Source organism: Homarus americanus, unplaced genomic scaffold, assembly GCF_018991925.1.
Source record: "Homarus americanus isolate GMGI-L3 unplaced genomic scaffold, GMGI_Hamer_2.0 scaffold2548, whole genome shotgun sequence".
Classification (NCBI taxonomy): domain Eukaryota; kingdom Metazoa; phylum Arthropoda; class Malacostraca; order Decapoda; family Nephropidae; genus Homarus; species Homarus americanus.
This window is the reverse complement of record NW_024751204.1, coordinates 44,771-58,768: the sequence shown is the minus strand read 5'-3', so window position 1 is coordinate 58,768 and position 13,998 is coordinate 44,771. Positions and strand designations below refer to the sequence as shown.

The 13,998-nt window shown below is 39.4% G+C and overlaps 1 protein-coding gene across 1 annotated transcript in view; it reads right to left on the bottom strand.

Annotated features, from left to right (window-relative positions):
• LOC121854556 (lachesin-like) overlaps nt 1–13,543 on the bottom strand; it is a 153,505-nt gene extending 139,962 nt beyond the window's left edge. The window contains 2 exon segments of the mRNA XM_042349234.1: nt 345–1,084; nt 13,486–13,543. Of these exon segments, the coding sequence (XP_042205168.1) occupies nt 345–402 (58 nt within the window). The 5' untranslated portion in view covers nt 403–1,084; nt 13,486–13,543.
• Nucleotides 13,544–13,998: the final 455 nt, after the last annotated feature.

Here is a 13,998-nt window from a genome sequence, read left to right as displayed (position 1 = left end):
GTCGTCTAGCTAATGGGTAGCACCAGTTACTTAATGACTAGAACCACCATTAGGACGTTCATGTATTTTAGGTAAGAAGGTGAACACTTCTAGTATAATGTTTTGCTTATACGACGATGGAGATTCCTATTTTAATGATTCTATTCTGTTATCTAATGGGTAGAACACCTATTAGGGCGTTCTAGATAAGAGGGTGAGGGCGTTTAGGATCATCAAGGTCTCCCTGTCTACGTCTCACAACAGAGACTTGTAACTATAATGGTTGAGTCATAACTCTTAATGGCTAACAGTATCAGTACGTTCATTCATCCAACATTGTGACTAAAGGTGAAGAAGTGACTTACCTGTGCAGGTAGACACGGTGAGGAACGAGCAGAAGACCAGCATACACAGGTGGATCATCCTCCCTGTACCTGGTGTATCCCTCAACCACCACCACACTGACCTGAGTCCTCCTCCCTCCTCCTTTCTGCTATAGTCCTCACCGCTGGATGCCCCTACTAGCCTCCTGCTGCTGCCGCCCCTACACCTCCTGCTGAGTGGGTCCTCCATGCACCGCATATAGGAGACCCACCACCCGCGGCAGGAACAGACGGGCGCGGCGGTGGCGGTGGTAAGGGGCTCCTCCACAGGTGTGTTCAAATCACCGGCGAGGTGCCACGTGGTGAGACCGGCAGGGCGGGGACGGCGCTGGTGGCTGTGGTGGGCTACAGAACTGTTGGCTCGAGTCACTTGTGTTGGTGATGGCGAGGTTGTGGTGGTGAGGGAGGTGGTGTGGTGGCGGTGTGGTGGTCGTGGTGGTTGACGGAAGCCGAGAGACGACACCATTGTCTCTTTATCTGTCTCACTTGTCTCTCTGTTTATTTCTCTTTCTCAGTGTTTATTGTGTTGACTCTCACACGGGTACTGGAGGACCTACCAGCGGCTCCACCATTCTGACGCTGCTGCTGTCATCACCAGTGAACAGTTGTGTTCAGTGTTATTGTTCACTACAACCTTTCCACACAACCATTTATTATTAAGTTCTTCAGATGAACATGTTATTACGTCAGTCACATAGCTGTTGGTGTTGGATTACGAGCGACTGAAAGACGTCGTCAGTTAAAGGAAATGAATACACTTGTCTTGCCCCAAACAGCCCGACGGGGAGCAAATTAACTTAAACACAAAACATTAAGATAATATCAGCGGGTATCCAGGGGTCGTATAAGGGGGGGGGGGGGTTACCTGACTTTCCTCACTAAATAGAGTTAGATAATGAGTATCGGGAATCAGTCATTTACAAGCTGTAATTAATTCATTGTACCATTAAGTGAGTGTGGTAATGAGGTGGGGAGGGCAATTGAAGTCACTCAGGGGTAAAGTGGAGTTTATTTATACTTCTTTCAACATTACTTTATTGCCCTCCCCTCTTTCATCCCCTTCTCTCTCCCTCCCTCTTCCTCTCTCTCTTCCTCCCTCCTTCTCCCTCTCCACCATCTTTGTTATGAATGTTGTTTTGTTCCGATTTAATGGGTGTTGGTTTGTGCGTTACCATGGTGATGATAGAGATGAGTGATGGGGTGGTGATAGTGATAGTGGTGATGATGATGGAGTGGTGTGTAGTGATAATTGTTGATAGTGATGATGGTGATGGTGGTAGTGATGGTGATAGTATTGATTAATTTGATGGTGGTATTGATGGTGATAGTGATGATGGTGATGGTGGTGATGATGGTGATAGTGATGATGGTGATGGTGTGGTGGTGATGGTGATGGTGATGATGGTGATGGTGTTAGTGATGGTGATAGTGATGATGGTGATGGTGGTAGTGATGGTGATGGTAAAGATAGTGACGATGGTGATGGTGGTGACAACTGTTATTGTAAGTAGAATTAAGTACTAGAGTAGTGATTAGCGCTATAATTAAGGTTGTTACCTGATGTGATGCTACAGAGGTTGTTGTTGTTTAGTAGTAGTAGTAGTAGTAGTAGCAGAAGTAGTAGTAGTAGTATAGTAGTAGTAGTATAGTAGTAGAAGTAGTAGTAGTACTGTAGTTGTTGTTCCTGTTGTTGTTTAGTAGTAGTAGTAGTATAAAAATATAATCAGATTATATTAACATTTCACTTAACCAAAGATTTCAATTCTCAATATGATAGTCAACTCTATTACGCATTCATCAGCCATCGTACCCCCCCCCCCCCTGCCCTGCCACTGAAGGACAGACAGACATAGACAGACACTCAGAGAATATAAATCGTAATTGGAAATTGGATATCAATAACAGGCGGGGAATTTATGGTGACAGAGGGATAGAGAGAGAGAGGAAAAACGGTTTGGCAGGGAGTCCACATTATGAGTGATTTATATTGTGTATTTTTGTCTCGCTCGTCCTGTGAGAAAAAAATATAGAGGAAGTGATTTTTTTTTCTATATTGGGATTTTGTGTGTGTGGTGATTTTGGGTCATGTGATTTTATTGTTTTATTTTTTATTTAATTATTTTTTTTTAATGGAAGATAATATGGTTTTTATTTTTGTTTTTTAATGGGATTATTTTTTGTGGGTTTGTGTGTCATGTTATTTTTAATTAATAATGAAAGATATTGGGTTTTAATTTTGGGATTTTGATGTAATTAATAATAAAAATATTATTATTATTATTATTATTATTATTATTATTATTATTATTATTATTATTATTATTGTTATTATTATTATTATTATTATTATTATTATTATTATTATTATTAAATTTTGTTCTTTGTAAATTAAGATTAACAAGGAGGAAATATTTCTTATGACAGGACTTTATGAGTTTTTAATAACTTTATTTTAATAAGTGAATAAAATTACTGATGTTATTTTCTTGTATGTAATTTTTTTCTATAATATCATTTTTATTTTTCTTAAATAATGATATAAAAACGAGTTAATTTTCGAATTATCGGGATTATTATATTAGTTTTATTGCCTTTCACTTGTTTCCCTTTGTGTAAATAAAAGAGAAAAAAATAATTCCTCAATAATTGGGATTATTTTGTATTTTGGAAAACTATAAAAACCGAAAAATTATTGTTAAGTTTATATCGTAAATTATTTCAAAAAAAGTATTTTGTGATTATTTGGCATTTTAAAGGACGATGATTATAAAAAAATGAAGAATTATTAAATATTTTACATTTAATTTGAAAAATATAATCAAATATTAAATACAACTTTTATTAATCTACTTACGAATAATAATAATAATAATAATAATAATAATAATAATAATAATAATAATAATAATAATAATAATAATAATTCCCCCCAAAATTAATCATAAGTCAGTTTCTTTATAATCACTCACTGTCAAAGGCTTAAAGATATACGAGTGTCACTAAGGTCCAAAACTCATACAAGTCATGGGAATTTCGACACTCTGGGATAAAGGAGAGTGTCAGTCAGCACCCGGGTCATTAAAGTGCTAGAATTTCCCCGTCCAATACAATTTCCGAAGATTTAATTTATCCTGTGATTATATATTTATTTTGTCTTTGAATTAGGTGTAATTAGTGTGTTAAGGTCTAAATTGGGATTAATTGAATAACAAATAAAGATGGTAATTAATTAGCTTGGATACAGGTAATTAAATAGAGTGGTTCACCTTAACGATATCGGAATGTTGTTGTTCAGGTGATTTGTGTTACGTTTGGTTGGGTTAGGTTAATTTAGGGTAGTTAAGATTAGGTAAAGATACGTTAATTAGCTTTAATTGGTCTAATTTGGCTCTAAAAACAAACAAACAAATAAATATTAAACACAACCAACAAAAGCATAACTGACCCCAAATAATAACAACAACAATAATAATTACGATAATAATAATAATAAAAATAATAATAATAATAATAATAATAATAACAATAATAATAATAATAATAATAACAATAATAATAACAATAATAATAATAATAATAATAATACCATCAACTCACTATTATTATTATTCACACTTTAGAAAATTGAATAACAAAACATAAACACCATTCCCATCATATCCTTCATTCATACGCCATTCACGACCGCTGCCTGAAAACCCCAATTGAGCGTAACGGGCGTATATGAAGAGGTAAAATGAATAATGCGTAATAATGCGTATGGGACAGATAGAAGAGGAGAGACTAGGAGAACGTGATGATAGTAAGGTTTAGATAGAGACGATGATGGTGGAATATATACAAATAAATAAAAATAGCGTAAAGAGGAAGGGAAGGAGAGCCGATAAAACACCCGAGGTTCGATAATTAGTTTGCCTTTTATCCGATTTTATGCATTGCCAATATCGGGTTGATTAGGTTAGTTAGGCCTGTGAGATCGGCTGGTCTGATGTTGTTTCTTGCCGATATTGGCTGGATTACGATTTTTTTTGTTTACGCTGCGATATCGGGTGGTCTGATGTCAATGACAATATTTACCGCCGATATCGGGTTCATTATGTCTTTTTCTTTACGTCTATGATATCGGTGAAGGTGATGTCTATTATTCGGTATTAAATCGGTAGCTATATCACTAGCCGATATCTAGTCGGAGTTTAATTACGATAGTTTCCAGCTGTGATATCTGTTGTACTGTTATCTCAAGCCGATAACCAATTGGAAGTGTATTACGGAAATTTTATTTTGCGATATCGGTTGAAATTTGACTGCCGACAACAATACCATGAGCCGATAATTTAGTTAAAGATTGTGAGATTTTCTACCTTTGATATCGGTTGATCTTAAGCCGATTATAACAGTTTTCGCTCGTGATATCGGCTAATACGTTACCGATTACAGCGATCTGAACACCTGTAAAGATATCTCTGATCATTACAGGCGATATCAAGTTATTTTTAGACCAGTTACAAAATTTTTAAATGATATCGGTTTATTTCATGTTGATTATTGAGATCTCAAATCGCGTACCATTTCACAAACCGATTTTTCGCCAACGATATCGGGCGATTTAAAGTCCATTACAAGAATTTTTATAAAAACTATCGGCTGTACTCTCTCTCTCTCTCTCTCTCTCTCTCTCTCTCTCTCTCTCTCTCTCTTTCCACTTATGGGAGGGAAAGGAAGGGGAGGAGTGTCCCTTTCCCCAGAGAGACAGGGGAAACTAACGAAGCCAGTTTATGGAAGGGGGAGGAGGGAGGGGAAGGTAGAAGGAAGAGGGGAAAGGAGAGAGAGAGGGGGTGAAGGGAGAGGGAAGAGAGGAATGGGGAGAGAGAAGGGGAAAAGAGAGAGAGGATGGGAAGGAAGGTGAAAGAGAGGAAGGAAGGGAAGAGGGTAAGAGAGAGGGAGGCATGTAGGAAGGGAAATAGGGAAGGAAAAAGAAATAGGTAGAAGGAAAGAGGGAGGGATGCAGGGCGGAAAGAAGAGGGTGGGGGAGAAAGAGGTGATATAGTGAAGGAGGAAGGGAGGGAAAGTGGAAGGGAGAAAGGGAGGTAGGGAGGGTAAACCTTTCTCACCACCTCTACAACATGGCAGTTTAAGGGTGAAGGGTGACGTGGCTTTGATACCTTCGTCCTTCTCCTCATTTCCTGTGTCGCTTTTACCTGGTTCGTACACACACACACACACACACACACACACACACACACACACACCTGTCCTCAATAAGTTATATATCCCCTTTATATATTCTATATTTCCCGTATACACTCTATATTCTCCCTTAAAAGACTATATTCCCCCTAAACTTCTCTCCACATGAGCTATATTTCGCCTCATAATTGATTTATTTACTGTAGATACGATTATATAGACGCCTCATAATATATCTCCCGTTATATCCTTTCTGTCTCCCCTTCATATGCTCCTTTATGCCTCCCTATGCTCCTTTATGCCTCTCTATGCTCCCTCAGATGCCTCCTGTATGAGCGTGGTGGTAGTGGTATGTTAAGCAGTAATATTCAATACACGTCGGGTGTGTCAACGTCACCGTGTAATATTGTGAGAGGGATGATGAGTGAGTGGGAGTGGTATGGAGTGGGTGGGGTGGGGAGGGAGTGATGTGGAGTGAGGTGGGGAGAGTGGTGTGGAGTTAGGGGGAGGGGTGATGAGTGAGTGGGAATGGGAGAGGGACTGAGTGGTGTGGAGTGGGGTGAGGGGGATGGGATAGAGAAAGTGAGAGGTAGGGAGTGAGTAGATGTGTGGGGGGGGTGGGGAATGGAAACGATTGTGAGTGGGAAGACTGTTAAATGAGAGGGAGAGAGGGAGGAAATGAGTGGTATATACCTAAAAAAAATAAGCAGAAAATTCAAGCAAATCGGTAGACAACCATTAACAAATCCGATTCCATTTCTAAAAATAAAAAAAAATCTGAAATCCATAAATAACTATAAAAAAAAGGCAATTCTTCCCCTCCCGTCTCCTCCCCTCCCATCCCTATCCCCTTCCCATGCCTATCCCCTTCCCTCCCTTCCCTCCCTATCCCCTTCCCCTCTCCCCCATTTCCAAACGTACAATTTATTCCGAATTCCCGCGAAAAATAACCTTGATAACTGGGCTACAACTAATCACTCTGCATTAATCCAACTTATCTATAGAGGTTTACTGAGTGATACCTATGTGTAATTTGTGTAGGTTCATGTTTTATCTATCTGTCTGTATCTGTCTATCTATCTGTCTACTATATCTATCTATCTCTGGGTTTTGCTAAGTGAAGCTTCTTATCTCTCTCTCTGTATGGTATGGGAGTATGGTATGGCACTAGAGGCGTAAAACACTATCACAATCGTCACCATACTACTGTACACTTGCATGGTAGAAGGGCCATGGTAGTAACTGTATGGAATGAAATCTACGACTAACCATTGCAATAGAATCATGGTAATATTATGGTAACAGTTGTATATAGCGAACCTGGGGACTGATTATGGTACTGACACTGACTATGGTAGTACTGTTTCATGGTAGTACTGTTGCATGGTAGTACTGTTTCATGGTAGTACTGTTTCATGGTAGCAGCGGCGCGGGTACTGACCAATAACCCAGTGTTATGACCGAATTAATGCTGACCGAAGATAATAAGGGGGGGAGATTTTTTTTCAATAAACGATAGAACAGGGGGAGAGAGAGAGAGAGAGAGAGAGAGAGAGAGAGAGAGAGAGAGATAATTATCATAAAGACGATAGTGAGGAGAATAAAAAAGACACATTAAACGTAAATAAAGATGGAAGGTGACAGAATGGCCGATAAAGGGGATGAAAGGATAAAGGAAGAGTAGAGGATAATTAAGAAATAGATGAATAGATTAATATATAAACAAAAAGAGAATAAGAATCAATAAGAGAAGAATAGAAAGAGAATTTGATGATGGAATGAGAGGAGAGACAGAATAAAAGAGGAATTAATGAGAATATTGAATAAAATTAGGGATGAATGGATAAATGTGTAGTTAAAGACAATAATAATAAAAATAGTAATAATTGAGCACTTAAAGTAACGAGGGAAGAATATTAAAATAGCGATGAAAGGTGAAAATTTTGTAAGAGTATCAATATTGCGAAAAAAGTCAGTGAAAGTACAAAAACATTACAAAATGAAGTCGAGTGAAAGTACCCAAAAAATCACAAAAGAAAGTCTAGTGAAAGTACCCAAAAATCACAAAAGAAAGTCTCGTGAAAGTACCCAAAAATCACAAAAGAAAGTCTAGTGAAAGTACCCAAAAATCACCAAAGAAAGTCTAGTGAAAGTATCCAAAAATCACAAAAGAAAGTCTAGTGAAAGTACCCAAAAATCACAAAAGAAAGTCTAGTGAAAGTACCATTTAAAGTACCAGTAAAAAATATTAAAAGAATAAAACTACTGATATGAATAAGACAAATAAAAACATAAATAAATTCAGTACTTAATAAAATAACAACATGAATACGGATAAAAACACGGGACACAACATCAATAAAGAAGGAATAGAAATAAACGCTGATGATAATAGACACAACAAAATGACAATAGAATGAATAGAAAGAATAATGGAAGATAATGACAATAATAATAATAATACATACATACATACATACATACATACATACATACATACATACATACATACATACATACATACATACATACATACATACATAGGTCATGGCGTTCTTGTGGTATTAGGCTGAATTTGATAGGTTCTCTATCGGGGTTTGTAAATAAACCAAGAATTGATAAAAGGAAGTGAATAACACACAGTGAAGGATAAAAGGGAAATGGAAGAGAACGGAGAAGAATTAAGAGATGATAGAGAATGAGATAAAAGAGGGATGTAAGGGAAATAGAAGAGAATGGACGAGAATAAGAGAAGATAGAGAGAAAAATAGGAGAGAGAATTGACGAAAAGATTGAGAATAACACAAGGAGAAGGAGACTGAGAAGGAGAGAATGAACGACAAATGAAAATAAAATAATGTGATAAAAAGAAACGAGAAAGAATGAGAAAGAGAAGAGAGATAGAGAGATAATATTGAGAGACCTTTGAGATATATGAAAATCCGACTGGCTGAAATACCGAAGGCGTAGAATATATAGACGAAGATAAAGCAAGGAAGAGAGAAAGAGGAAGACAGAGATATAGGAAGACAAAGATAGGAAGAAAAATAAAGATAGAGAGATACGAAAGATAGTTGTAGAGAGATAGGAGTAATAAGAGTAAAATAAAGATACGAAGATAAAAATAATATAAAAAATAGAATAACTTTGGAAATATGTCTAGAGAGAGAGAGAGAGAGAGAGAGAGAGAGAGAGAGAGAGAGAGAGAGAGAGATTATAAAATAGCTTAAAACATAAAAAGAAAGACGAGAGATAGATAATAATTGAAGAAGAACAAGAAAAAGGCGATCAAATATTTAAAAAGTGATAAATTTAAGAACATAAACCCGACACAGTGATAAAGACAATGAGAAATTGATAATAAATAATGAAGAAAGTATCGATAGAAATGACGAATTCTTGATAAAATAAATAATAACATTCTTGGATGGTCACGATTTTTTTTTAATAACGAAATTTCAAGACGGTATTTATTGTTATTATTGTTATTATTATTATTATTATTATTATTATTATTATTATTATTATTATTATTATTATTATTATTATTATTATTGTTATTATTGTTGTTGTTGTTGTAAAGTCTAATTTGCATGACAGACAGACAGACAGAGAAACACGACAGCTTCAAAGGTTAAGTTTAATTATTTAAGGAAGATAGAATTATTATTTACAACAACAACAAATCGATGAAAGGTATTGAAGAAAGTGACGACAGGGACGAGTTGACAGGGACGAGTTGACAGGGACGAGTTGACAGGGAACAGTTGACAGGAACATGATCTAGTCAACGATATCTCGAATCTTATAACACCAACACCGACGACGGGAGAGGTGAGGGGTGAGGGGTAGGAGGGAAGAATGGGGATTGGGGGGGAGGGGGAGGGGACGAAGGGGGTGGGAGGCACGACCCTTCTACACGCTGACACACAAGAGGATAATGCAAAAATAAACACGACGCGACGACAGATCAGAACGACACCTTATTGAAATAAAGGTCCTCGGAACTGATGCAAGATACAACCCCGGAAATATTGAGAGACCACCAGAGGAAAGTGAGAAATATTTACCTTTACGAATTCTCACATTTTCTTACGATATTCTTTTTTTTTTTGTTTACCGCAGAGAATTAACATCCTCCTCATACTTGATCTAAATTCTTAATTATAATTCTGATAAAAATTCTGACGTTTAAGGTTTAATTCGGTTTCTTTACACTAGCCAAGTCTTAAGGGTAATTTTTGGAACCATTTTGAATACCGTATTAGGGTTTTAAAGTGAGCTAGTTTGATTTATTTGTTATTTTTTTGTGATTGTTTTGTGTTTTGTTATTGTTTTTGTTCTACAGTTAAGGGAAGAATAATGTAAGCCAGGAAGTTTGGCCGGGAGAGTCACTGCACTGTACACAAGTTTGGGGAATGTCAATTTTGGCTCGAGTTTCTATATTTGATTAAAACGGCGGAGGTGGCTGTTGCTTGAGATACTGGCTGCTTGTGTGTGTGTGTTTGTGTATACACTCGCGTTTTATTTTTAGTAAGTTTACATATACAGACACAGGGTAATGCTACACACACACACACACACACACACACACACACACACACAACTATGGCGTCACTAAATGATGTGCATGTTTTCGATGGTTCTTCTTATTTCGGTAACAATAATATTAACTTTATTTACATATCATTTTTTTTTTCATCGTTTTTAGATTATTACAATATGACGGCAGTGAAAATGACCTTAACGCTTGTCTTAATTCACAAACACACACAAAAAAAAAATCTTATATTTACGATAATTTTCTTATGTCGTGGGTAAATTATCATTAAGTTGGTTGAATAATTTTAAAACATTATGTAACTCGGAAAGGAAAAAATATATCCCTTATTATCAATATTTTTAGAGTATATAATTTCACAATTATTTTTAAATTTTATGGAAGCGATTATCAAAATTATCGTCAGCCTCACATATTCCTGAGCTGAGTAAGACAATATAGATAGAATATATTTTTTATTTTTTTTGTAAATATGTTTATCAGTATATCAGTATAGACTTCTTCGTATCCCGTAAGTAACTCTAAACGCCAATGTGTGTGTGTGTGTGTGTGTGTGTGATATGAGGTGATCATTAGGAAAGAGAGGTTATTTGCCTGAAAAGAGACGAGGTGGCCAGAAAGGTAATACGGTAGAAGAGAGGAAATGATATAATGATATTGTCCAGTTTGGAGGGAGGAAGAGAGAAAGGGGGGAGGAATTGAACCTGAGAGGAGGAGGAGGAGATTCCACCACCCTCAGAGTCCAACACTCCTGTACATGACACAATGTAAATTAATAGCTGCTAGTGCCTCCACTCCCCCTCCTCTCTCACCCTCCCCACCTATGTCTCTCTCTCTCCTCCTCTATGCCCTCCTTTCTCTTCTCATCTCTCTTTCGCCTCCTCCCCATCTCTTCCTGTTCTTCCATTCCCTCTCATTTCCTTTTCCTCATTTCTCTCTCTCTCTCTCCTCAGCCTCCCTCCTTCTGTCCCCATCCTCCTCTCCTGTCTCCTCAAATAAATAAAGTCTTGTCACATTCCTCTTCACGAAACGTGCCACACCCCTCCTTCCTGGTATAAGACCACATCCTCTTCTCAGACTATTGTCACACTTTCTCTCTCTCTCTTACACACACACACACACACACACACACACACACACACACACACACACACACACACACACACACACACACACAGCTCATAACTCGTGCCACAGCTTCCAGTTTTTTTGTCGTGCACATAACCAACCTTCCAGCCTTGTGCCACATCCCTGTCTCGTATTACACTACCCTAACCCCTCAAAAATAGTGTCACATCCTTCACCTTACCGTGTCACATCATCGCCTCCTCCCAAGATTTGTATTACACACTGTCACGTCAGTGTCACATCTCCCAGACTGTTGGTGTCACATTTTCACCCCCCCCCCTTTCCCAAAATTCGTGTCACACCTCACTTCCTCTGTTCTTCTAACATCATGTCACACCGTCTCCCACCTAACACCATACATGTGTCACACCTTGTTTCATCCTCCACTACCGTGCCACACTCCGTCCATTCCTAATATTTGTGTCACATCCGCTAACACCCTTCGAGAGATGAGTCACATCCTTTCTCTCCCTCCTGTCTTGCCAGTAGCATGTCACACCCTGTTCTTCCGCCCAAAATTTCGTCACATCCCCCCTGCCATACAAGTGTCACATCCTCTAAGAATTTGATCAAACTTCTTCCTTCCTCTAACGGTATGTCACACTCTGGTATCATGTCACACCTTGACCTCTCTTTCTCTCAAAACTGACGTCACATCCCTTTTCCCACTTTCGCAAGACTCGTGTCACACCTTCCAGATTAGAATGACACACCATTATGTCATACCCTTCCGACCCTCCCTACAACATTATGTCACACCCTGCCAACATCCCAAAACGCCTGTCACACCTTTCTGCCCTCCCTAACATGAGCCACACCTCCCAAAACTCCTTTCACACTTTACCACCCTTAAAAAAAAAAATCCTATCTCACACCTTGCCACTCATCCAAAACTCCTTTCACACACTTCCCAAAACTTCTGTCACACTTTGTCACCTTCCACCCAAAAAATTCCTGTCACACCTTGCTACCCATCAAAAAAAAAAAAACTCCTTTCACACGCTTCCAAAACTGCTGTCACACCCTGGCAGATATGAGTCACAGGACCAGACCATGGAGTGGAGGAGAGAGCGCTGCGACACTCGTCATGATAGTAAAGAAGAATTTGTGGGTGTGGGAGACGTCGGTAAAACACACAAATAAAGGTGGTGACTCCCCGGGCTCTCAGAGTCTCCGCTAAGAGGAGATAATAGCTCTGGTAACTGCGGTGTGGCGGCCTCCTACTACCACCAGGGAGGGAGGGAGGGTGAGGAGGAGAACGAGTGTTGGAGCGGTACAAGTGTTGGAGGAGAAGGACGAGTTTTGGAGGAGGAAGAATGTTGGAGGTGGAGGAGGAGGACAAGTGTTGGGGAAAGACGAGGGTATGAAGGAGGAGGACAGACGAGTGTTGGAGGGGGACAGGAGGGAGAGGAAGATCAGGAAGTAATAAAGGAGGACAAGAAAGAAGGGTATGTGAAGCAAAACACGATAAAGAAGGAGATAGGAGAGACACGAGGAAGCCGAGAAGAACATGAAGGAAGTAACACAAAATAGGCTTGAATAAATGTTAGAGAAGAAGAAGAAGAAGGAGGAGGAGGAGGAAGAGGGAGAAGAAGAAGAAGAAGAAAGAGAAGGAAGAGGGGGAAGAAGGGGAGAAGGACCACAAGCCATATCCCATGTCTCAATTTTCCTCCTGGACCCACTGCAAAGATTTCCTCCTCCTCCTCGTCCTCGTCCTCCCCCTTCTACACAACAGCAGATGTCTTTGTCGCCGCGGGAGAACAGAGAGAGAATCTCAAACGCTTCGTTGATATTCCAGACCTTCTGCCTTGTATGTTCTCTGTCCAGTTTTCCACCGAGTTGTTTTCGCCGTCGACGTCTTGAAAATAATACCGTCTCTTTCTTCTCCTCTGTGTCTCTCTCTCTATTTTTAACATAAACCGTCAAAATTAAATAAAAACAACATTACGTAAGTCTTGACAATATTAATAGTTTCTTATGTTTATATTGGGTTACATTTCTAGTTAACTTATAGATATATATACTGTATATATATATATTTTTGGGGGGGGTGGTTTTGTTATGTTTTTCTATGAGTAAATCACGTGGGTTTTGGTTTGATGGGGACGATTGAGGTTTTTGTTTTCTTTGCTTGGTTTTTATCACGTGGATGGGTTTTGGTGGGCGGGTCGCGGAGCTGGGTGTCGAGGCGCGCGCGAGAGGGGAAGGATGGGAGGGGGAAGGGAGTAATGGGTCGCGGAAGCTCACCAGAACAACCGCCCCACAGAGCGCGTGGGGCTACACTGAACCTTCACCAGCTGTGCCGAGCCAAGTCTATATCACCACACACACACACACACGCGGCCCGACCCGACCCCCTCCTCCGGCTCCTCCTCCTCCTCCTCCTCCTCCCCCTCTCCTCCTGTTGGGGGCGGTGGTAGTGCTGCTGCTGTATTATTCCTACTGCTACTCCTGCTGTGGTTCGTGCTATTGTTTCTCCTGCAGTCGTTCTCATTACTGCTGCTGTAGTTATCCTCCTGCTACTGTTGTTTACTGGTGATGATGCTTGGACTCCTGCTGTTCTTGCTGCTACTGGTCTTGTTTATCCTGCTGTTGCTGCTGTTCTTCTGCTGTATCCTCCCTCCTGCCACGTATATACCCACGAGCTACCGAGGGTAACTGCTGCAGGTCTGCTGTCGCCCCGAGCTGCTCCTCCTGGCTGGCTGGACTTCCTCCTGCAGCAGTCCTCAGATACCTGCAGAGGCTGACCCCCTTAACTAC